This window comes from Neoarius graeffei, chromosome 17 (genome assembly GCF_027579695.1).
Source record: "Neoarius graeffei isolate fNeoGra1 chromosome 17, fNeoGra1.pri, whole genome shotgun sequence".
NCBI lineage: Eukaryota > Metazoa > Chordata > Actinopteri > Siluriformes > Ariidae > Neoarius > Neoarius graeffei.
Window position 1 is genome coordinate 16,421,399 of NC_083585.1, and position 24,027 is coordinate 16,445,425.

At 39.1% G+C, this 24,027-nt stretch overlaps 1 protein-coding gene across 1 annotated transcript in view; it reads right to left on the reverse strand.

The window, feature by feature from the left end:
- Positions 1-24,027, reverse strand: part of zgc:77784 (uncharacterized protein LOC402947 homolog) — a 285,186-nt gene that overhangs the window by 17,048 nt on the left and 244,111 nt on the right. The window contains exons 12-17 of the mRNA XM_060943465.1: positions 16,372-16,538; positions 7,518-7,639; positions 7,208-7,424; positions 6,377-6,495; positions 6,057-6,234; positions 370-582 (exon numbers count right to left, since the gene is read on the reverse strand). Coding sequence (XP_060799448.1) covers positions 370-582; positions 6,057-6,234; positions 6,377-6,495; positions 7,208-7,424; positions 7,518-7,639; positions 16,372-16,538 — 1,016 coding nt within the window. The remainder of the gene's footprint in view (positions 1-369; positions 583-6,056; positions 6,235-6,376; positions 6,496-7,207; positions 7,425-7,517; positions 7,640-16,371; positions 16,539-24,027) is intronic.

Here is a 24,027-nt window from a genome sequence, read left to right on the forward strand (position 1 = left end):
AGAAAGGTTAATACCATTCATCTCTAGCTCCACTGAGAATAAGAATTAAGTAAAGCAAGAAAATAGATTAAGGCATTATATTACTGCCAAAAATCATGGGAACAGTGCCTAATTATGACTCTTTAATCTCTCAGAGAGATCCATTTAGTCTTTCATTTTGTGCACACATTTAAATCAAGACTGTAGATTTTGTGCTCTTGCACTCATGTTTACTTGAAATGTTCAGTGCTACAACGGTGTCAAACAGAATCAAACAGAGGTCCTGACCACTACAACTGAGTCAACTTGAGACTTGTGCTTAAAAATTAGTTTTTTTTTCCTTTCTGGGAGGAAGATAATAGCAATGCAGTAGATTTCATTTCAGGATACCTGCAGGTGTGTAGGCAAAAGAGGTGGCATAGTGGCCAAGTTCTTTCTTTCTCTTGTGTCTGCAGTAGATCCAGGCACTGAAGCCCATCAGCACCATCCAACAGGCTGAACCCAGAGTGGCAATAAAAGCTGGCTGTTTGAACAGTGCAGAGATGTGCTCCGAAAGACTGCTGTCATCATTCAGCACAGGCAATGAGGGCTCCCCCACAGGGGCTTTGGGGGGATGGGGGGAAGACAGTTTTAATATTTAGCAACATTTAGGAACATTTTCAGTATTACTGTCATACTTTCATTTCATTAAGTTAGTCATTTATTTTTTAATCTTGAAATGCAAAAAGGAAACAGCCAATCAATCAATTTATACCCCTTTTCCACCAAATCAGTTCCAGGGCTGGTTCGGGGCCAGTGCTGGTGCAGGTTCACAATTTGTTCAACTTGCGAGCCAGCTGAGAACCAGTTTGCTTTTCCATAGCTCGGGGTGCTAAGGGAAGCCACGTCATTATGTCGTTGTATACATCAGTTACGTCACTACGTTTGCATCAACCTTGGCACGAACATTGAAGCAAAAACAACACGGAAGAAGCAGCAGCAGCAACAACAATAATAATAATAGATGACTTCGCGTTTGTACAGCTGCTGCTTCTCGTCGCTTAAAAATGGCGATCTTTCGCGGTCTTGTTGTTGGTCTTAACAACTCCGCCCCCCCACTGACATAAGCGGTTCTTTCCTCTGGCCCAGCAGAGAGTTGGTGCTAGCCTGGAACCGGTTTTTCTGGCCCCAGAGCCAGTTCTTTGCCAGTGGAAACAGAAAACCCGGTTCCAAACTAAGCACTGGCCCCGAACCAGCCCTGGAACTGCTTTGGTGGAAAAGGGGCAACAGTCTCATCTGTATTCCACATTAGATGGACAGCATGACCAATTTACCACCAACATGACAGTAAATGACAGTGGAACTGATACTTCAAGGATATACAGTGGTGCTTGAAAGTTTGTGAACCCTTTAGAATTTTCTATATTTCTGCATAAATATGACCTAAAACATCATCAGATTTTCACACAAGTCCTAAAAGTAGATAAAGAGAACCCAGTTAAACAAATGAGACAAAAATATTATACTTGGTCATTTATTTATTGAGGAAAATGATCCAATATTACATATCTGTGAGTGGCAAAAGTATGTGAACCTCTAGGATTAGCAGTTAATTTGAAGGTGAAATTAGAGTCACGTGTTTCCAATCAATGGGATGACAATCAGGTGTGAGTGGGCACCCTGTTTTATTTAAAGAACAGGGATCTATCAAAGTCTGATCTTCACAACACATGTTTGTGGAAGTATATCGTGGCACGAACAAAGGAGATTTCTGAGGACCTCAGAAAAATCGTTGTTGATGCTCATCAGGCTGGAAAAGGTTACAAAACCATCTCTAAAGAGTTTGGAATCCACCAATCCACAGTCAGACAGATTGTGTACAAATGGAGGAAATTCAAGACCATTGTTACCCTCCCCAGGAGTGGTCGACCAACAAAGATCACTCCAAGAGCAAGGCGTGTAATAGTCGAGAAGGTCACAAAGGACCCCAGGGTAACTTCTAAGCAACTGAAGGCCTCTCTCACATTGGCTAATGTTAATGTTCATGAGTCCACCATCAGGAGAACACTGAACAACAATCGTGTACATGGCAGGGTTGCAAGGAGAAAGCCACTGCTCTCCAAAAAGAACACTGCTGCTCATCTGCAGTTTGCTAAAGATCACGTGGACAAACCAGAAGGCTATTGGAAAAATGTTTTGTGGATGGATGAGACCAAAATAGAACTTTTGGTTTAAATGAGAAGCATTATGTTTGGAGAAAGAAAAACACTGCATTCCAGCATAAGAACCTTATCCCATCTGTGAAACGTGGTGGTGGTAGTATCATGGTTTGGGCCTGTTTTGCTGCATCTGGGCCAGGACGGCTTGCCATCATTGATGGAACAATGAATTTATGCAGAAATGTAGAAAATTCTAAAGGGTTCACAAACTTTCAAGCACCACTGTATCACTGACCTTCTGAACACTACCAGCTCACCTTGATAGATGCAGTTCCACATTTTACATATAGCCAGTTGATATACAGTTGTGATCAGAAGTTTACATGCATGGACATGTACACCAATCAGCCATAAAATTAAAAACACTGACAGGTAAAGTGAATTACGTTATGTTGTTACAATGACACCTGTCAAAGGGTGCGATATTAGGCAGAAGGAGAAATCAGTTCTTGAAGTGTTGGAAGCAGGAAAAATGGGCAAGCATAAGGATCTGATTAAAAAGTTAATGGTGACACCTTTCTGTTTTAGCCAGTATTAACTTTTTCAGCAATTTGTGCTACGGTAGCTCTTCTGTGGGATTGGACCATATAGGCTAGCCTTTGTGCTCCATGAGAATCAATGACCCTTGGTCACCCATGACCCTGTCGCCGATTCACAGGTTCACCTTCTTTAGACCACTTTTGGTAGGTACTAACCACTGCATACCGGGAACACCCCACAAGATGTGCCATTTTGGAGATGCTCAGACCCAGTCATCTAGCCATCAAAATTTGGCCCTTGTCAAAGTCACTCAGATCCCTACGTTTGCCACACATCAACTTCAAGAACTGACTGTTCTCTTACTGCCTAATATATCCCATCCTTTGACAGATGCCATTGTAACAACATAATCAATGTAATTCACTTTGCCTGTCAGTGTTTTAAGTTTATGGCTGATCAGTGTATATCATCATGGACACGAATGTCATGGCAATACTGGGCTTTCAATTATTTATTTGAGCTGTTCTTTTTCTGTGGCAGAATGATTGTACATGTTTAACCCCTTTGGACACAAGGAAAAATGCTATGGAACGTCATGCTATGGAACTTCATGTGTACAATTGTACACATTATGTCCAAAGGGGTTAATGAATAAAAACACAGCAACAAGAATTTAGTGCACGTTTTAATTTATTTTCGGTTTTCTGAAATCAACACAGGGTCAGAAATTGACATATGTCCACTTAGATTATTAATTCACTGGTGCTCAAAGTTCCAATATGTCTTTAAACTTGCCAAGGCCTCTTAATTTCCTGTTAGTGATCGTGATTGACTACAGCTGGCAGCCCCTCTATGCCACCATAAAGAGAGTTTGTTTAACAGTACGCATTGGATCAAACAGCACACAGTACAATGGGAAAGTCCAAGGAGCTCAGTGCAGATCTGAGAAAGAGGATCATAGATTTACACCATAAGAATGTCTCTTGGTGCCATTTCTAAACAGCTGAAGATTCCAAGATCATCAGTTCAAAGCCACTTTGCCAAACCACTTTGCTGGAAGAAGGCCCAAACTGTCACCCTCAGCTGACAAGAAATTGGTTCGGATGGTCAGAAACAATTCAGGAACCCCCAAGGCACAGGCCTGCAATGAATTGGAAGCAACACTGCCCATAGTGAAATGATTTTTACATCACCATGGACTGAAGTCTCTGTCCAAGAAAGAAGCCCCTGGTGGTAGCGTCATGCTCTGAGGCTGTTTTGTTGCCAGTGAAACGAGTGCATTGCACAGAGTGGATGGAATAATGAAGAATGAGGGCTACCTCAGAATTCTTCAGCATAACCTAACACCATTAGAAAACTGGGTGTTCCAAAAGGACAATGACCATAAATACACATCAATGTTAGTTGAGGAATGGTTAAGGCAACAAGTCCTGACTTCAACCCTATTGAAAATACCTGCATGTGGACTGTGCATAAAAGTCAGGTCCATGCCAGGAAACACACAAATTGAATTAAACTCTGCCAATTCTGCCAAGAAATGTGGTCAAATATCCAACCAAAATTCAGCCAGAAGCTTGTTCATGGCTACCAAAATTATCCAGTCAAGGTAAAACTTGCTAAGGAACATTTAACTAAATATTAAGTAAATATTAATTTTGACCCTGTGTTGTTTCAGAAAACCCAAAATAAATAAAAAAAATTGTGCACCAAATTCTTGCTTTTTTCCTATTAAAGACGTTAATAATTCTACCACAGAAAAAGAACAGTTCAAAGAATCACTGAAAGACCAATATTGCCATGACATTCATGTTCATGTATGTAAACATCTGACTGCAGCTGAGCTGTGATATTCAGAAAGTAGGTCATTAATGGGTGTCTATTGAAGCAGAAATCATGATTTGGTTATGGGTATGGTATCGCTGGTGAACAATCAATAATAGACAATCAGCACTGTTAGCACTATCTCAGAAGTGATTTTATTACATAGTTAGTTGCTTTGAACAACCCCCCCGCCCCCAGCTTTTTGATGTTCTTGGCCCGCTGGCTACCTGGAATATCCTACTGCTCAAGTTGAATGCTCACTGTTTTCCTTGGTGGCTATTCATGTGCTGTACGGATGTTAAAAGCAGATGCCCTCTTTTTATTTTAAGGCAGCTGTATGTCAAGTCTCTGTAATGGATGATGTCCAGTGACCTATTAAATTTGTTAAAACGGTCTTTCCCAAACAGAAGCTCACAAATCATTAGGGGTTCTGAGGGGGTACTGGAGTGGGTTCAGGGTACTGTGTTAAAAATGTCAATGCCAAAGTCACATTCAATTAAAACATTTTAAATATACAGTACTGTGCAAAAGTTTCATACACCCTATTTTTTTCATATAGACTTTGTTATAGATTTCTATTTTATGACTTCTACATTATCGAGTCAGTACAAAAAAACATTTTAGAGTCCAAGTGTTCATTTTCCAGCACAAAATGAAATGTTACAGAAAAAAAAAAAGTTTGTATCTGAGCAGCATATTACATTAGAGACAGAATTAAAAAGAAAACATAATGAAGGCTGCTGGGTTTTGGTGCAAAATTAAGACGCAAGCGTGACAGTCAAAGTGTCCAGAAGAACTGTGGCTGGTTCTACAAGATGCTCAGTAAAACCTACAGCTCATTCCCTTATAAAACTGCAATCACTGGACCTCAGACTACTTTTTTTTTCCAAACCAAAGGGTCGTCTCACACCAAATATTGACTTTGTTTCATTTATTATGGCTTACTGCTGTTTATAGTATTGTTTTTAAATGTCGAAGCATTTAATTTCACTATTTTTAAGCCATTTTTGGTCGACAACATTTCTTTACATGTGCCTAAGACTTTGCACAGCACTGTATATATTTTTACAAGTTAAAATATGTAAAAAGAGTAGTTGTTATATATTTCACAAAGAGAAAATGAACATGCTAAAAATAGCCATTTACTTCATGTTAGTTTATTAAAATCTAAATAAATGTAAAAAGTACTTAAAGCCTTAAAGCAGTTCATTTAGGAGTTAAGCAGACCAAAAAAAAAAAAAGTTGGGAACTCGTCTTAAACTATATAGTTAAAGGCTCAAAATTCAGTTTGCAAATGAAAACCACATCTGCATACATAAAGCCCAAATTTCAGATCAAATGTGCTCAGTATTTGGTCTCATGAAAAGATGAGATTAAATTTGACTTGCTATTACATGGCTCTTGTAGTGAAAAAGCATTAATATCACATATCCCAATCTGGTAAATCTCATTTATGTGTATTCTGCAGCTCAATGAACATGATTTGCAGTTGGATAGGAATTTTCTCCTCTTTAATCTGTAACATCCAATAAATGTCACCCTGAACTACAGAGGCAGCTGTCAGTGGAAGGCACTCACTGATGAGAATAAAGACTGGCTCGCTGGGTTCTCCAGCTCCTGCACTGGTCACGGCAACCACCTGCACGCTGTATAGTATCTCGGGCACCAGGTCATCCACCAGCACGTGGAGGACATCCCCTGTCACACTTTGATTTAATTGCATCTGAAGTCCAGACACATTCCCTACACACCATACCTGCACAGGATACCAGAGTGACACTAAGTACCATGCTCAACATTCTGCAAATTATTTTGTACTTTCTGTAGAAGTACATTGCTGAACTTTTACAAAATGGGACACCATTTTGAAGAGTTTAGTTAAAGCTACGGGCTCTCACCCTGTACTCCAAAATGGACTCATCCTGGATATTGGCAAAAGGAGGCTCCCAGGACACTTGCACTGTGGAGCTGTTATCCAACTGGACCACACTGACAGCTTGAGGGGGGCCACTTAGCACTGAGAAAGTAGAAAAAAAAAAAGCTCAGAGTTTCAGCTCTGATTAAATCCAAGTCATTAGTGATCCCTCATGCTCTGTTGGCTACAGTGGATGTCCCACTGACCCTTCATCTCTTTCAATTCGAAAGCAACACAACTGTAGAATTCTCACTATATTTTAAATTCATGTTAATTATCAGCAACATTTATCAAACAAAACCTTGTCTGCTTTGGGGAGATGGGAGTGCAAATATTAAAGATTAGTGCAGGGACTTAAATCACGCTTTGGATACACATTTGTAAATCCCAATCATTTTCAACACTTTGGTCAAGTCACCTTGCAATATAACCATGGTTTTATAAAACAGCTTTTCATGTTCATTCAATGCTTTAAGCCAAGCTTATAAAGTTCGTTTGAATATTCTTTTTGACTTTTGTTCCATTTTCATTTTGCCCCAAACAGTTCATGAAGAAACCCTTCCTGAGGTGATCTGAGCATATCAGAACAGGCTTCCCACTAAATGTTCAGGATTCATTTTGTTACCCCTGGCCTAGAAAACCCTAAAGCCCTATCCCTGTGTCCTGAAATGAGGTTGGGGTCAGATAACTGGAGTTGGCAGCATGGGCAATGCAGGAACTGGTGCACTGTCGGTGCAGAGAGCAGTGTTTCTAGCTGGAGGGAATTCGGTACGGTCTGAAAAAAAAAAGAATTAGTTAATATAAAAAACCTTACCCTCCTCTGGGGTGCGAAACACTACTAGTTCACTGTCAGAGCCCTGGAACTCTTTGAAGTAGGGCCTCAATTTGAGCTCATACTCTCTGCCTCTGCGCAGCTCTGATAACACTACTGTGTGTTTGGACGCTGCCTTTATATCCTGAACCAGCCAGGCACTGCCCGACGGCCTGTACAGCAGCCTGTAACCCTGAATGTAGTAAGCCTCATTCTCAACCTGAAATAACACAACACACTAGCTGTTAATGTATATAATGTTTGCTAAGCTATAAACAAATGTGTTGTTCAGATGATAAAGCCATGTTCTTACAGTCCATGTGATCAGTACGCTGGTGGGAGTCAGGATCTCTGGAGGATGCAGATACACCATGACCTCTGCTAAATCTGCCTGCACACGCCTGTAATCGATTGGTGAACTGCTGAGACTGTCATCTGAAACACACACACACACACACACACACACACACATATGATTTGCACAATCTTTTGCTGATTAGGATGAAAAATCTGACTTTTTTAAGAAGCAGTAACACCAGTAAAACCTAATTTATAGACGATCATCTCAAGTCGCTTTTCTCCAAGCAGAATTATTTTCTGCTGCTCAGTAGGCTCCCCACGGAGAAAATACATCCCCCTACAACTTGTACATAATGCACATTCTTACAAAAAACAAATAGCTAAATGGCCTAAAGCTCTTACAACCTGTGTGCCTCAGTGAATTTATTTATTTATTTAATTTTATTAAATTTATTTATGTATTTATTTTGCTTACCATTACTTTAATGTTCACTGTTTTATGCTGGAGAGCAGTGTTACTGGGTGTACATGACAAAACCAGCCTAGTAGGCAATAACTCAAAATCTGACATTCACAAACCCTGATCTCCAAAATCATGACTTAGTTTTTATACATTGCACTAGTTACAAAGTAACATCATATATTTTTCGATTAAAGCCATGTAGTTTTCCTTAAGTCTGAATATTGGCTTGCACAGCATTTATATAATTCCATGGACAAAAATACACCAACCCACATCATCACTCAAAAGTAGTCCAATTCTACAGAAAATAAAACTGTGGATGTGGCAACACTGGCTGTTTTAGTTGATTTTTTTTCCTTGTAAATAATTTTTTTAAAAATCTCAGTGTTTATTATATGATGTACTAGTCGTCTGTCCGGCCTGGACAAATGGCTTTTCATTATAATGATGGGTAGAGCTCTCAAAGGGGCAGAACCTTGTAACCAACTGCTAATCAATAAATCAGGAATGAACATGACTGACATCACAAACTTCAATATGTCGGTACCAGTCGGAATTGCTTGGAGCCTGCGGTGGCAGTATACAGTACCGTTCAAAAGTTTGGGGTCACTTTGAAATGTCCTTATTTTTGAAAGAAAAGCACTGTTCTTTTCAATGAAGATCACTTTAAACTAATCAGAAATCCACTCTATACATTGCTAATGTGCTAAATGACTATTCTAGCTGCAAATATCTGGTTTTTGGTGCAATATCTCCATAGGTGTATAGAGGCCCATTTCCAGCAACTCTCACTCCAGTGTTCTAATGGTACAATGTGTTTGCTCATTGCCTCAGAAGGCTAATGGATGATTAGAAAACCCTTGTGCAATCATGTTAGCACAGCTGAAAACAGTTGAGCTCTTTAGAAAAGCTATAAAACTGACCTTCCTTTGAGCAGATTGAGTTTCTGGAGCATCACATTTGTGGGGTCGATTAAATGCTCAAAATGGCCAGAAAAATGTCTTGACTATATTTTCTATTCATTTTACAACTTATGGTGGTAAATAAAAGTGTGACTTTTCATGGAAAACACAAAATTGTCTGGGTGACCCCAAACTTTTGAACGGTAGTGTAATTTGTAAATATTGCAAATAAATCGGAAGTATAAAGCTACGTTTGATTATTTGCATTAATTTCTGAAATATATTGTTTAAAAAGTCTAACTAGCTAGCTGTCACTTCCTTCTTCAGCTCGCAGCTTAGCTGCTTTTTGGCATGAAATGGAAGACAATGCTAACGTTGATCTGATTTTAGAAACGACTTCTGATGCTCATAATTATGAGGAGAGGAAAATTAAGTAAGTGCAGAATAATAACCAAGATGTTAATTCAAAAGTCAGGGAGCAAAAAAGGTTCCTTTTAGCTGTCTTGGTACAGTTAGTCTGAGATTAGAATGGTATGATTATAATATGATTAAAAGTAGAGGTGATAAAGCACAGTGGTAAACATTCCACTGTCCCAACTTTTTTGTGGCTATTGCCTCATAGAGGCAAAGCGAGGCAGTAGCCACTGTGTTATCGTGTTGTAAGAATGAGTAACAATAGCACACTGCGCATGCGTATACAGTGGTGCTTGAAAGTTTGTGAACCCTTTAGAATTTTCTATATTTCTGCATAAATATGACCTAAAACATCAGATTTTCACACGTCCTAAAAGTAGATAAAGAGAACCCAGTTAAACAAATGAGACAAAAATATTATACTTGGTCATTTATTTATTGAGGAAAATGATCCAATATTGCATATCTGTGAGTGGCAAAAGTATGTGAACCTCTAGGATTAGCAGTTAACTTGAAGGTGAAATTTGAGTCAGGTGTTTTCAATCAATGGGATGACAATCAAGTGTGAGTGGGCACCCTGTTTTATTTAAAGAACAGGGATCTATCAAAGTCTGATCTTCACAACACATGTTTGTGGAAGTGTATCATGGCACGAACAAAGGAGATTTCTGAGGACCTCAGAAAAAGCGTTGTTGATGCTCATCAGGCTGGAAAAGGTTACAAAACCATCTCTAAAGAGTTTGGAGTCCACCAATCCACAGTCAGACAGATTGTGTACAAATGGAGAAAATTCAAGACCATTGTTACCCTCCCCAGGAGTGGTCGACCAACAAAGATGACTCCAAGAGCAAGGTGTGTAATAGTCGGCGAGGTCATAAAGGACCCCAGGGTAACTTCTAAGCAACTGAAGGCCTCTCTCACATTAGCTAATTGTGTACAAATGGAGGAAATCGTTTTGGAATGGCCAAGTCAAAGTTCTGACCTTAATCTAATCGAAATGTTGTGGAAAGACCTGAAGCGAGCAGTTCATGTGAACTGTTCATCCACCAACATCCCAGAGCTGAAGCTGTTCTGTACGGAGGAACAGGCTAAAATTCCTCCAAGCCGGTGTGCAGGACTGATCAACAGTTACGGGAAACATTTAGTTGCAGTTATTGCTGCACAAGGGGGTCACAGCAGATACTGAAAGCAAAGGTTCACATACTTTTGCCACTCACAGATATGTAATATTGGATCATTTTCCTCAATAAATAAATGGCAAAGTATAATATTTTTGTCTCATTTGTTTAACTGGGTTCTCTTTATCTACTTTTAGGACTTGTGTGAAAATCTGATGTTTTAGGTCATACTTATGCAGAAATATAGAAAATTCTAAAGGGTTAACAAACTTTCAAGCACCACTGTATGCATAAGCATTACAAAATCATCAGAACGGCGAATATGCAATATGAACAGTTGATCTTCCATTATCAAAGGTACACAAGAACGAGTGGCAAAGCCACTGTCATCGTGTTGTATTAAAGTAAGAATAAGTGTAACAATAGCGAAACTTCATAACCAATCAGCACTTATCCTGATCAAGCTCAATTACCCGTTCTACTTCTTGATAAACTTCAGAACCAATCAGAACCAGAAATGAAATCAGAGAAACCTCATTATAATTTCGTAGTATCAGAAGATAATCGACAGATAAAAAGATAAACGAACTTCACCTCATGGTTCGCCAAGGCTACTGATTCGATATCAAATAAGTGGTGTTTATTTTAAGAAAATTTACCTTTTGATTATCACAGCTTTTGTTTGGCCCCTCTGAAAGGTCAAATGAAAAATTTTGTAAGTTTTTTTTTTTTTTAGCTTTTTGGCAGATATATTGAGAAGCCGATATCAAACTGGGTATCAAAACAGCTGGGTGCCCACTTCTAGGGAGTTTAGCCACAGTATTAAATCTTCTTATCTGTCTAACTGTGGACTGATGAATATCTAAACTCATTGAGATTGCTTTGTAACCCTTTCCAGCTTCATGCAAATCAATAATTCTTGATCTTAGTTTTTCTAAGACTTCTTTTTTGCGAGACATGGTTCACATCAGCTGATGCTTCTTGTGAATTGACTACTTTCACATACCCATAATGCTTTGCGCCTTGGGGGTAACCAAGCGTTATATTTGTTTACCAAGTCAGATAACCTCAGTCATTTCTTTGAATTCACATGGGGAAAAAGGACTTTTCCTGATTTTTCCTGCTGCTGCTGTTGTTCATTTGCACTACTGTTCATACTGTATACACCTCATAAGCTGCTCTTCGAGCACCTTCTCTGTTATTGTACTGTATTGCACTACTGCTATTTTGTACATTGTTTGATTTTAGAGTATTTATTGTTTTCTTAATTTTTTTCTGTAATCTTTATCTGTTTTTTACAAGTAAGGTGAGAGAGGAACAGCATTTCGATTCTCCTATAGACCCTTCCCACTGCTGGAGGACCAAATTGCAACTCATTAGGTCAATCGGCAATAGGTCATTAACATGACTGGGTATAAAAAGAGCATCTTGGAGTGGCAGCGGCTCTCAGAAGTAAAGATGGCAAGAGGATCACCAATCCCCCTAATTCTGCGCCGACAAATAGTGGAGCAAGATCAGAAAGGAGTTCGACAGTGTAAAATTGCAAAGAGTTTGAACATATCATCTACAGTGCATAATATCATCAAAAGTTTCAGAGAATCTGGAAGAATCTCTGCGTGTAAGGGTCAAGGCCGGAAAACCATACTGGGTGCCTGTGATCTTCGGGCCCTTAGACGGCACTGCATCACATACAGGCATGCTTCTGTATTGGAAATCACAAAATGGGCTCAGGAATATTTCCAGAGAACATTATCTGTGAACACAATTCACCGTGCCATCCGCCGTTGCCTGCTAAAACTCTATAGTTCAAAGAAGAAGCCGTATCTAAACATGATCCAGAAGCGCAGACGTCTTCTCTGGGCCAAGGCTCATTTAAAATGGACTGTGGCAAAGTGGAAAACTGTTCTGTGGTCAGACGAATCAAAATTTGAAGTTCTTTATGGAAATCAGGGACGCCGTGTCATTCGGACTAAAGAGGAGAAGGACGATCCAAGTTGTTATCAGCGCTCAGTTCAGAAGCCTGCATCTCTGATGGTATGGGGTTGCATTAGTGCGTGTGGCATGGGCAGCTTACACATCTGGAAAGACACCATCAATGCTGAAAGGTATATCCAGGTTCTAGAGCAACATATGCTCCCATCCAGACGACATCTCTTTCAGGGAAGACCTTGCATTTTCCAACATGACAATGCCAAACCACATACTGCATCAATTACAGCATCATGGCTGCGTAGAAGAAGGGTCCGGGTACTGAACTGGCCAGCCTGCAGTCCAGATCTTTCATCCATAGAAAACATTTGGCGCATCATAAAACGGAAGATATGACAAAAAAGACCTAAGACAGTTGAGCAACTAGAATCCTACATTAGACAAGAACGGGTTAACATTCCTATCCCTAAACTTGAGCAACTTGTCTCCTCAGTCCCCAGACGTTTACAGACTGTTGTAAAGAGAAAAGGGGATGTCTCACAGTGGGAAACATGGCCTTGTCCCAACTTTTTTGAGATGTGTTGTTGTCATGAAATTTAAAATCACCTAATTTTTCTCTTTAAATGATACATTTTCTCAGTTTAAACATTTGTTATGTCATCTATGTTCTATTCTGAATAAAATATGGAATTTTGAAACTTCCACATCATTGCATTCCGTTTTTATTTACAATTTGTACTTTGTCCCAACTTTTTTGGAATCGGGGTTGTATAGTGAATTGACAAAGAATCTTTGAATCTTAAAGTTTTATACAATACCTAAAGAAGCTAAGCGTCGAAAGCGTGGTTAAACAGAATTCACTGTCAAAATTTTACACCGACAGGGAACACGCGACTGTGTTCTACACACTTCAGTGGTAGAGTAAAATCTGATGATCCAAGCCACGAAGCCTACATCCTCTCTGTCTTTGTGTTTAGTCATAAAAAGTGCAAAAACCAAAAAACAAGGACAAGTCAAAGAACTGAAAAGGACGATTTTATTGAAGGATCAGCTCCCCAAACAAAGCGCAAACGATGCAGTGTCAGTAAGCTTACATGTCCTTCCCCTTTTAGTGTTTCTTTCAGGAGACTGAATGTAGTATTTGACCCTGTAGTCCGAACAGCTTCCTCTAACAGCCCAAAGTCGTAATCTGGTAGCATATGAGCTCAAGGAAAATCAGAGTGAAAGAAATCAAAATCAACTTAAAAAATAAAAGTGACAGTTCTGCTGTGTTTACAGTACTGACTCGACTGACTTCCTTGCTTGTGTTCCCATGCACAAAGCGTTTTGTATTTTCTTACAGCTTTCTCATTGTAACCAGCACCCAGCAAAAACCATTTCACTGTGGATTCTTCTATGATCAGTGTCGATCTTTCTCAGCTCTTCTGCCAATCTTTTAACTTCTGCAGGCCAGTAACTGTTGGAACACCCGTGCTGACAGACGAAAAAGGCTGCTGAGTGTCACCCAAAGTAGAGATGCTCAAAGTGTTCGATACAATATTTACAAGTGCTTTTTTACTGACTGATTTCTCGAAGTCCACAGAAAAGGCTTTGCAGAGTCCTTTAAGCTTTGGTTTAGTTATTTTTTTACACTTCTTTTAAGGTTTTAGGGAGATTTAAATTTTAAAGATTACTGTTAGTGTGCGATAGTATGGTGTTTTAGTTTTTTTTATTTTGGTTACTCCCCAAAGCGCAAAGCATTGTGGGTAATGTGAAAGTAGTCAATAGCAAACTCAACATTTTAGCATCAAAGTATCTCTGACTCACATCTCCAAATTTGTTTCACTGATTAGACTCCAGGTTTGCAAATTTCTGACTCCAGTAAGTTTTTGTTAAAGTCAAAAATACATGATATATGATATTACATGATGGTGTGAAGATATGAAGTTTCTTTGAGTGGTGATATATCTTCGATATATCATCAGTGAGTAAAGCGAACGAGTGAAAATATTTTTCAACACAAGAAGATAAACTTCATATCTTCAAGCCAACATGTGATTTTCTTTTTATTATACAGACGCATTAACAAACAAAAAGTACCCAAATTTATCAAAACAATTCATTGATTTCGTCACGAGTGACATATAGAAATTTATGCCACAGTTTTGGTTCTCCATGTCCCAGATAGAGCTCATATGAAAAATGCAAGTGGTGTATTTCTCAGTAAAATGTATATATATATAGTGTGTGTGTGTGTGTGTGTGTGTGTGTGTACATACACATTTATGCAGAAATATACAAAATTCTAAAGGGTTCACAAACTTTCAAGCACCACTGTGTGTGTTATATATAACACACACAGTGGTGCTTGAAACTTTGTGAACCCTTTAGAATTTTGTATATTTCTGCATAAATATGACCTAAAACATCATCAGATTTTCACACAAGTCCTAAAAGTAGATAAAGAGAACCCAGTTAAACAAATGAGACAAAAATATTAGACTTGGTCATTTATTTATTGAGGAAAATGATCCAATATTACATATTTGTGAGTAGCAAAAAGTATGTGAACCTTTGCTTTCAGTATCTGGTGTGACCCCCTTGTGCAGCAATAACTGCAGCTAAATGTTTCCGGTGACTGTTGATCAGTCCTGCACACCGGCTTGGAGGAATTTTAGCCCATTCCTCCGTACAGAACAGCTTCAACTCTGGGATGTTGGTGGGTTTCCTCACATGAACTGCTCGCTTCAGGTCCTTCCACAACATTTCGATTGGATTAAGGTCAGGACTTTGACTTGGCCATTCCAAAACATTAACTTTATTCTTCTTTAACCATTCTTTGGTAGAACAACTTGTGTGCTTAGGGTCGTTGTCTTGCTGCATGATCCACCTTCTCTTGAGATTCAGTTTATGGACAGATGTCCTGACATTTTCCTTTAGAATTCGCTGGTATAATTCAGAATTCATTGTTCCATCAATGATGGCAAGCCGTCCTGGCCCAGATGCAGCAAAACAGGCCCAAACCATGATACTACCACCACCATGTTTCACAGATGGGATAAGGTTCTTATGCTGGAATGCATTGTATTCCTTTCTCCAAACATAACGCTTCTCATTTAAAACCAAAAAGTTCTATTTTGGTCTCATCCGTCCACAAAACATTTTTCCAATAGCCTTCTGGCTTGTCCACACGATCTTTAGCAAACTGCAGATGAGCAGCAATTTTCTTTTTGGAGAGCAGTGGCTTTCTCCTTGCAACCCTGCCATGCACACCATTGTTGTTCAGTGTTCTCCTGATGGTGGACTCATGAACATTAACATTAGCTAATGTGAGAGAGGCCTTCAGTTGCTTAGAAGTTACCCTGGGGTCCTTTGTGACCTCGCCGACATTACACACCTTGCTCTTCGAGTGATCTTTGTTGGTCGACCACTCCTGGGGAGGGTAACAATGGTCTTGAATTTTCTCCATTTGTACACAATCTGTCTGACTGTGGATTGGTGGACTCCAAACTCTTTAGAGATGGTTTTGTAACCTTTTCCAGCCTGATGAGCATCAACAATGCTTTTTCTGAGGTCCTCAGAAATCTCCTTTGTTCGTGCCATGATAAACTTCCACAAACATGTGTTGTGAAGATCAGACTTTGATAGATCCCTGTTCTTTAAATAAAATAGGGTGCCCACTCATACCTGATTGTCATTCCATTGATTGAAAACACCTGACTCTAATTTCACCTTCAATTTAACTGCTAATCCTAGAGGTTCATGTACTTTTGCCACTCACAGATATGTAATATTGGATCATTTTCCTCAATAAATAAATGACCAAGTATAATATTTTTGTCTCATTTGTTTAACTGGGTTCTCTTTATTTACTTTTAGGACTTGTGTGAAAATCTGATTATGTTTTAGGCCATATTTATACAGAAATATAGAAAATTCTAAAGGGTTCACAGACTTTCAAGCACCACTGTATATAATATATGTGTGTGTGCATTTCAATCATAACTCTGTGCTGCAAAATACTTCAGTAAATCTATGGTTCCCACATTTTATCATGCTCACCTTGCGTTCTGACAGGCTCCGAGATGGGGCTTGGGTCACTCAGGCCATACGCGTTCACTGCACGTACAATGAAAAGGTACACAGTGTTGGGGAAGAGACCAGTCACTGTATGTTTCTCCTGCTTCACCTGATCTGCAACAGTCTGCCATGTGTTTCCCACTGACTGACTGCAAAAAAAAAATAAATAAATAAAATCAACATGATGATCCACTGAGATATACATGAGTAATCCAAATACATGTTGTTGCTTTTCAATTGTATATGGAGTTGCACATTTATTCCCTCTTGGCAAAAACCGCCAAGTTTCATGATCATAACATGTACAATAACAAGTCATCATATCAGAGCACTGAATTTTTTGGAATGTGGAACAGAGCAGTGCAAATGTAAAATGAGGGCGAGTTGAAATTAATGTACTATGTAAATAAGGAATGTAGACGGAATGACACAAAGTTTATAATTCTCGTGGCCTGGTTTACCACGATAATCATTATAAAATCCAAGATTGAAATTAAAACAGTATATGAACGATATTCAATAGTTTAATTCCAAAAGACAATAAATGTGAAAATCCACCCAAATCAGTGGAACTGAATGCTCATGGGTCATTACATAGTATACTAATGATCCCTGATTACACTGCAAGCAAAAACAAGTTTAATGGGTTGAAAATTGATTTCTTTGCAAAAAGCCATCTCTACCACATCTGTTTTTAGCAATCCTTACATATCATACGAAACTTAAAACCCTGTGACCAAGAGATTTATCTAGATAATCTAAAAATAAAAAATAAATCACACTTTCAGAGTACTATATATAAAGGCAAATGTAGACTTTTAGAGAAATCTTGTAGAGTTGCCAAGTCCCACCCACTAGCTAGCTCTCCCTTATCACATGACAGCTACAAACACTACAGAGGGCAGTATAACCATAGATATACATAGAAGACTAGATGCCTCACCGCATATTCCAGAACGTCCGCACAGGGCGGCCATCTTACCACAGGCAAGCTTTTCCACAGAATTTGCGGTACACTGAGGTAAGACCATTGAGATGCTTAAATGTTTATACTCTTATCTCACTGAAATTTTGACGTATATACAAATGGTTTGATTTCTTAAAACATTATTAATGTGGTTGTAATTCTGGGTGCTTGAACATGATAAAATCGTACCTTTTCTCTTCAAAAACGACTTATTGCAGCTTTGTCAAAGTTGTGTTTCATGCTAGGCTAGCTCGTAGCACCAAGTAATTTTACATGGAAGGTCATGAGATAATATTTTCAATAACTGAAGTTGCACTTGCACATGGTTTTCATTTTCGGGTTGGTTAATTTAAAACAACTTACATTATGATTTCTAGAGGAAATTAAATTACTGACTGTGACGAGATGCCAGACTTCTGCGCAGCTTTCGGTTGCTCGAACCGGCGATGTCTGGAAAGTAGGGCACGCGGGATCACCTTTCACCAGTAAGATAATACATCATTTTTTTTAAGGATAATCGGTAGCGTTATTTACTTAGTGAAATAATGTCCAATACAGTTCCTGATATGAGCAGTCGGGCTAGGACAACAGTATCATACTGTATTGTTACATTTGGGTGTGAGGTTGTAAGTGAGTAAGCTGTTTATTTAACTTTAGCTTCCCCTACGGCCCTATCACATGTAAAAATATTTTTACTAAAAATTGGAAATAAATTGTATGGTTATTTGTCCTAAGGCCGCAGTTATCCATAAGTATGCAGTGTTAGGCTTCTCACAGCATAGGAATTTCAGCATGTATTTTTTTAAAACATAAAATGATTATTCATCATTAATATCATAAATACATACTTCCTTTATATATATATATATATATATATATATATATATATATATATATAAAACAAACCAAACCGTTTGAATATCGATTGAAATTTGAGGAAGTTACGGTCATCTGAAAAGTACATATCGCTACCAACACAATGTAATGGGTAAGCCAGCTGTCTGAGGTAATATGGCCGCCATGTGCGGACATTCGACTTCGTTGACCGGCAACGGGGACGAGGCATCTAGTCTTCTATGTATATCTATGAGTATAACACCCTCAGATGAAACTGATATCTGCACTTTTCTGCTTTCCTGAGCTCACAGGTGCCCTTAAATGGCTAGCGTTGTTGTGATTGACAGGGGAGAGTATTGCTATCCCTCTGACACAGATGGCATGACCAATTTTAATCTCTTCAACATGGGTGTCTGTAAGCTCATGTATGCAGAAGAGGGTAGACAGCACTTTCCTCCGAGTGTGTTACACTGCCCTGTGGTACAGCATGAACAGCAGTTTGAAAGGATACAGTGGCTGGTGTCATGTGTCTCAAAGGAAGTACATGCTAGCCCACAACCTGTACACTGGATGATAAGGGACAGTTAAAGAAGTGTGTTGAGGGGCAAAGAAATAAGCTTTTGTGACACAAACAATAATTAAGATTAAAAAAAAAAACAGAAATATGGAGTGTGCATAGGTATTCACCCCCTTTCGTATGAAACCCCTAAATAAGAGCTGGTCCAATCAATTCACTTCATAAGTCACATAATTAGTTGATTAAGGCCCACCTGTGTGCAATCAAAGTGTCACATGATCTGTCACATGATGTCTGTATAAATGTTCTGGAAGGACCCTAACTCTGCAACACTACTAAGCAAGCAACATGAAAACCAAGGAGCCTCCAAACAGGTCAGAGACAAAGTTGTGGAGAAGTATAGATCAGGGTTGGGTTATAAAAAATATCCCAAACTTTGAATATCCCAGGGAGCACCATTAAATCCATTACAGCAAAATGGAAATAATATGGCACCACTACAAACCTGACAAGAGAAGGCCACCCACCAAAACTCACAGACCGGGCAAGGAGGGCATTAATCAGAGATGCAACAAAGACACCAAAGATAACACTGAAGGAGCTGCAAAGATCCACAGTGTACAGTGGCACTTGAAAGTTTGTGAATCCTTTAGAATTTTCTATATTTCTGCATAAATATGACCTAAAACAATCAGATTTTCACACAAGTCCTAAAAGTAGATAAAGAGAACCCAGTTAAACAAATGAGACAAAAATATTATACTTGGTCATTTATTTATTGAGGAAAATGATCCAATATTACATATCTGTGAGTGGCAAAAGTATGTGAACCTCTAGGATTAGCAGTTGATTTGAAGGTGAAATTTGAGTCAGGTGTTTTCAATCAATGGGATGACAATCAGGTGTGAGTGGGCACCCTATTTTATTTAAAGAACAGGGATCTATCAAAGTCTGATCTTCACAACACATGTTTGTGGAAGTTTATCATGGCACGAACAAAGGTGATTTCTGAGGACCTCAGAAAAAGCATTGTTGATGCTCATCAGGCTAGAAAAGGTTACAAAACCATCTCTAAAGAGTTTGGACTCCACCAATCCACAGTCAGACAGATTGTGTACAAATGGAGAAAATTCAAGACCATTGTTACCCTCCCCAGGAGTGGTCGACCAACAAAGATCACTCCAAGAGCGAGGTGTGTCATAGTCGGCGAGGTCACAAAGGACCCCAGGGTAACTTCTAAGCAACTGAAGGCCTCTCTCACATTAGCTAATGTTAATGTTCATGAGTCCACCATCAGGAGAACACTGAACAACAATGGTGTGAATGGCAGGGTTGCAAGGAGAAAGCCACTGCTCTCCAAAAAGAACATTACTGCTCATCTGCAGTTTGCCAAAGATCACATGGACAAGCCAGAAGGCTATTGGAAAAATGTTTTGTGGACGGATGAGACCAAAATAGAACTTTTTGGTTTTAAATGAGAAGCGTTATGTTTGGAGAAAGGAATACAATGCATTCCAGCATAAGAACCTTATCCCATCTGTGAAACATGGTGGTGGTAGTATCATGGTTTGGGCCTGTTTTGCTGCATCTGGGCCAGGACGGCTTGCCATCATTGATGGAACAATGAATTCTGAATTATACCAGCGAATTCTAAAGGAAAATGTCAGGACATCTATCCATGAACTGAATCTCAAGAGACGGTGGATCATGCAGCAAGACAACGACCTTAAGCACACAAGTCGTTCTACCAAAGAATGGTTAAAGAAGAATAAAGTTAATGTTTTGGAATGGCCAAGTCAAAGTCCTGACCTTAATCCAATTGAAATGTTGTGGAAGGACCTGAAGTGAGCAGTTCATGTGAGGAAACCCACCAACATCCCAGAGTTGAAGCTGTTCTGTACGGAGGAATGGGCTAAAATTCCTCCAAGCCGGTGTGCAGGACTGATCAACAGTTACCGGTAATGTTTAGTTGCAGTTATTGCTGCACAAGGGGGTCACACCAGATACTGAAAGCAAAGGTTCACATACTTTTGCCACTAACAGATATGTAATATTGGATCATTTTCCTTACTAAATAAATGACCAAGTAGAATATTTTTGTCTCATTTGTTGAACTGGGTTCTCTTTATCTGCTTTTAGGACTTGTGTGAAAATCTGATGATGTTTTAGGTCAGGGGTTTTCAAAGTGTGGGAGAGTCAGCCCCCTCTCAGAGAGCAAATAAACAACAGCGCCCCCCCCCCCCCCCCCCCTTACAATTTTTGTTGTTGCTATACTTAATGTTCCATTCGTATTTAAAAAAATGGTTGTTGTACACATTTTTTTTCTTTTACACATTTTAAACATCTGTGCTTTTTAAAACTTTTTTACACATTTTAAACATCTGCTTTTTTTAAACATCTTGTTTTACACATTTTAAACATCTGTGCTTTTTTAAAACTTTTTTTTTACACATTTTAAACATCTGCTTTTTTAAAACATCTTGTTTCACACATTTTAAACATCTCATAGCATCGTTAGCTAGCACCTCTTGGCAGACAACACACTGTGGCAGTGGAGCATCTTCAGATCCAGTCCATGAAAATCGAAACTTTAAATAATCGTGGTCATACTTCCTTCTTTTTTTGCTTGGCCCAGACTCTGTCTCCTCACTCACTGTAGCTTTAGGTACTAAAAATCGATCCATTTTGTCTCTGGCAAAGGCTAGCTGAAGTTCGCTAAATGTCCGCAGTAGTAACTTATTCTGGTTTATTTTTCCTCACTTTGCGCCCCCCCCCCGAAGAACTCTGGCGCCCCCTAGGGGAGGCGCGCCCCACACTTTGAAAAGCCCTGTTTTGGGTCATATTTATGCAGAAATATAGAAAATTCGAAAGGGTTCACAAACTTTCAAGCACCACTGTAGATGGGAGTATCTGTCCAGAGGACCACTTTAAGCCGTACACTCCACAAAGCAGGGCTTTATGGAAGAGTGGCCAGAAAAAAAGCCATTGCTTAAAGAAAAAAATAAGAAAACATGTTTGGAGTTTGCCCAACAGCATGTGGCAGACTCCCCAAACACATGGAAGAAGATTCTTTGGTCAGATGAGGTTAAAACTGATCTTTTTGGCCATCATGGGAAACGCCATGTGTAGCACAAACCCAACACTTCCCATCACCCTGAGAACACCATTCCTACAGTGAAGCATGGTGGCAGCAGTATCATACTGCGGGGATGTTTTTCATCTGCAGGGACAGGGAAGCTGGTCAGGACTGAAGGAAAGATGGATGGCACTAAATACAGGGCAATTCTGGAGGAAAACCTGTTTGAGTCGGCCAGAGGTTTGAGACTGGGATGAAGGTTCACGTTCCAGCAGGACAATGACCCTAAACATACTGCTAAAGCTACACTGGAGTGGTTTAAAGGGAAACATTTAAATGTCTTGGAATGGCCTAGTCAAAGCCCAGACCTCAATCCAATTGAGAATGTGTGGCATAACTAAGATTGCTGTACACCAATGCAACCCATGTAACTGGAAGAAGTTAGAGCAGTTTTGCCTTGAGTAATGGGCAAAAATCCCAGTGGCTGGATGTGCTAAACTAATAGAGACAAACCCCAAGAGACTTGCAGCTGTAATTGCAGCAAAAGGTGGCTCTATAAAGTATTGACTTTGGGATGTGTGAATACTTATGCACACTGTATTTCTGTTTTTTCATCTTATTTTTTGTCACAATAATAAATAAATAAATAAATAAATAAATATGCAAGCACCTTTAAAGTGGTAGGCATGCTCTGTAAATCAAATGGTGTTAACCCCCCCAAAATCCATTTTTATTCCAGCTTGTAATGCAACAAAACAGGACAAACACCAAGGGGGATGAACACTTTTGTAAGACACTGTATACAGCCACGTAAACAATTATAAGGAATCGTATAAGACTTGTATGCAAGTTAGGTGTGAAAATTTTGTCAAATCCCTGCTTTGACACTATGAGTTTCAGGAGGTGTTAATGCTTGCACCGTATTAGACAAAAATATGTGTGACAGTCTCATTGGTGTTAAGTTGGCAGATTTGTAATGAAACCCCTTTTGGATCACTTCACCTCCACCAGGGCAGTGCATTCATTTTTAACAAAAAATAAATAAATACATAAATAAATAAAAACATAAAAAGATTTGGCCTGGCCCCAATCAAAATAACATGTCAGCTTCAATCATGATGCTAAAAGTGAATACTGGTGCTCCTGTTTTAAAACTCAGAACAAAATCTATAGTGAATGGTCACTGAAAGAAAATACGGAGGGCCCTTCTATCACACCCCAAGGGCCAGTAAGGACGGCAGTGTCTGTACAAAGGCTGCATGGACAAGTGTGAGGAGGCCATGTCTATAAATCAGAGGACATCCTTAATAAGGTGTCAGAGCAAAGCTAAGTAATGACTTGACCTGTGCTCCTGACCTTGCTGACAACCGACCATGAATGTACTGTTGCCCCAGACCATATCTGTGGAGTTTATAGCAATACAACTGGAACATTTATCTTCAAATACACATCATAAAATCTGTTACTAGGTATAACAATAGTGGTGAAGTCAAATGCATTTTACTTCTTATTGTTACTCTCAGGTGAAAATAACCTGGATATTATGGATTTTTTTTAATGAATGATTCACCATCAAAATCAAAACTGAGCCAAGAACATAAATATCCTTTTTAAAATATCACTTAGACCTGAACTAAACAAATGAGTAGAAGTTTTAAAGGGATTCTGCAACAGAAAAACATGGCGAAAAGCCTCCATCAGCATGACAGCCTCTGAATAGAGTTCTACCAACAACCATCACCCTAATGAGACCTTTCAGCCATACACACAATTGTGAAAGAGCAATTGAACAAGCTAACAATGATGTGTGATGGATGGGGTGAGCCCTATTGCACAATGTTTTGACCTGAAAGCAGATTTGCACATAATAATGAGCAAATAATACCAGTGTCGCATCACTTGGTGGTAAATTTAATTATAATGAACTGAGTGACAATGTCTTGACCTGTTTATATACATCTTAGTCATACAATATAGATTAAAATAAAACAGCCTCCTCCTGTCAATGAGGTGCTCAGGAATTTTCCATTCAGCTGAGTCAGGTGTGCTAAATCAAGGAAAACACAACATTGTGTACTGCCATGACCCCTCTGAGACTGCTTAAAGGGAGACTGCCTTTCAGATTTTTCAAGTGTAGGTCATAAAAAATTCTCTGACACCCAATTATTTTTGTTTAATGGAAGTAGAAGAAGAAAGTAAACCTGCACACACGGACTTCCTCTGTCTGCTTGGCTGTGTGAA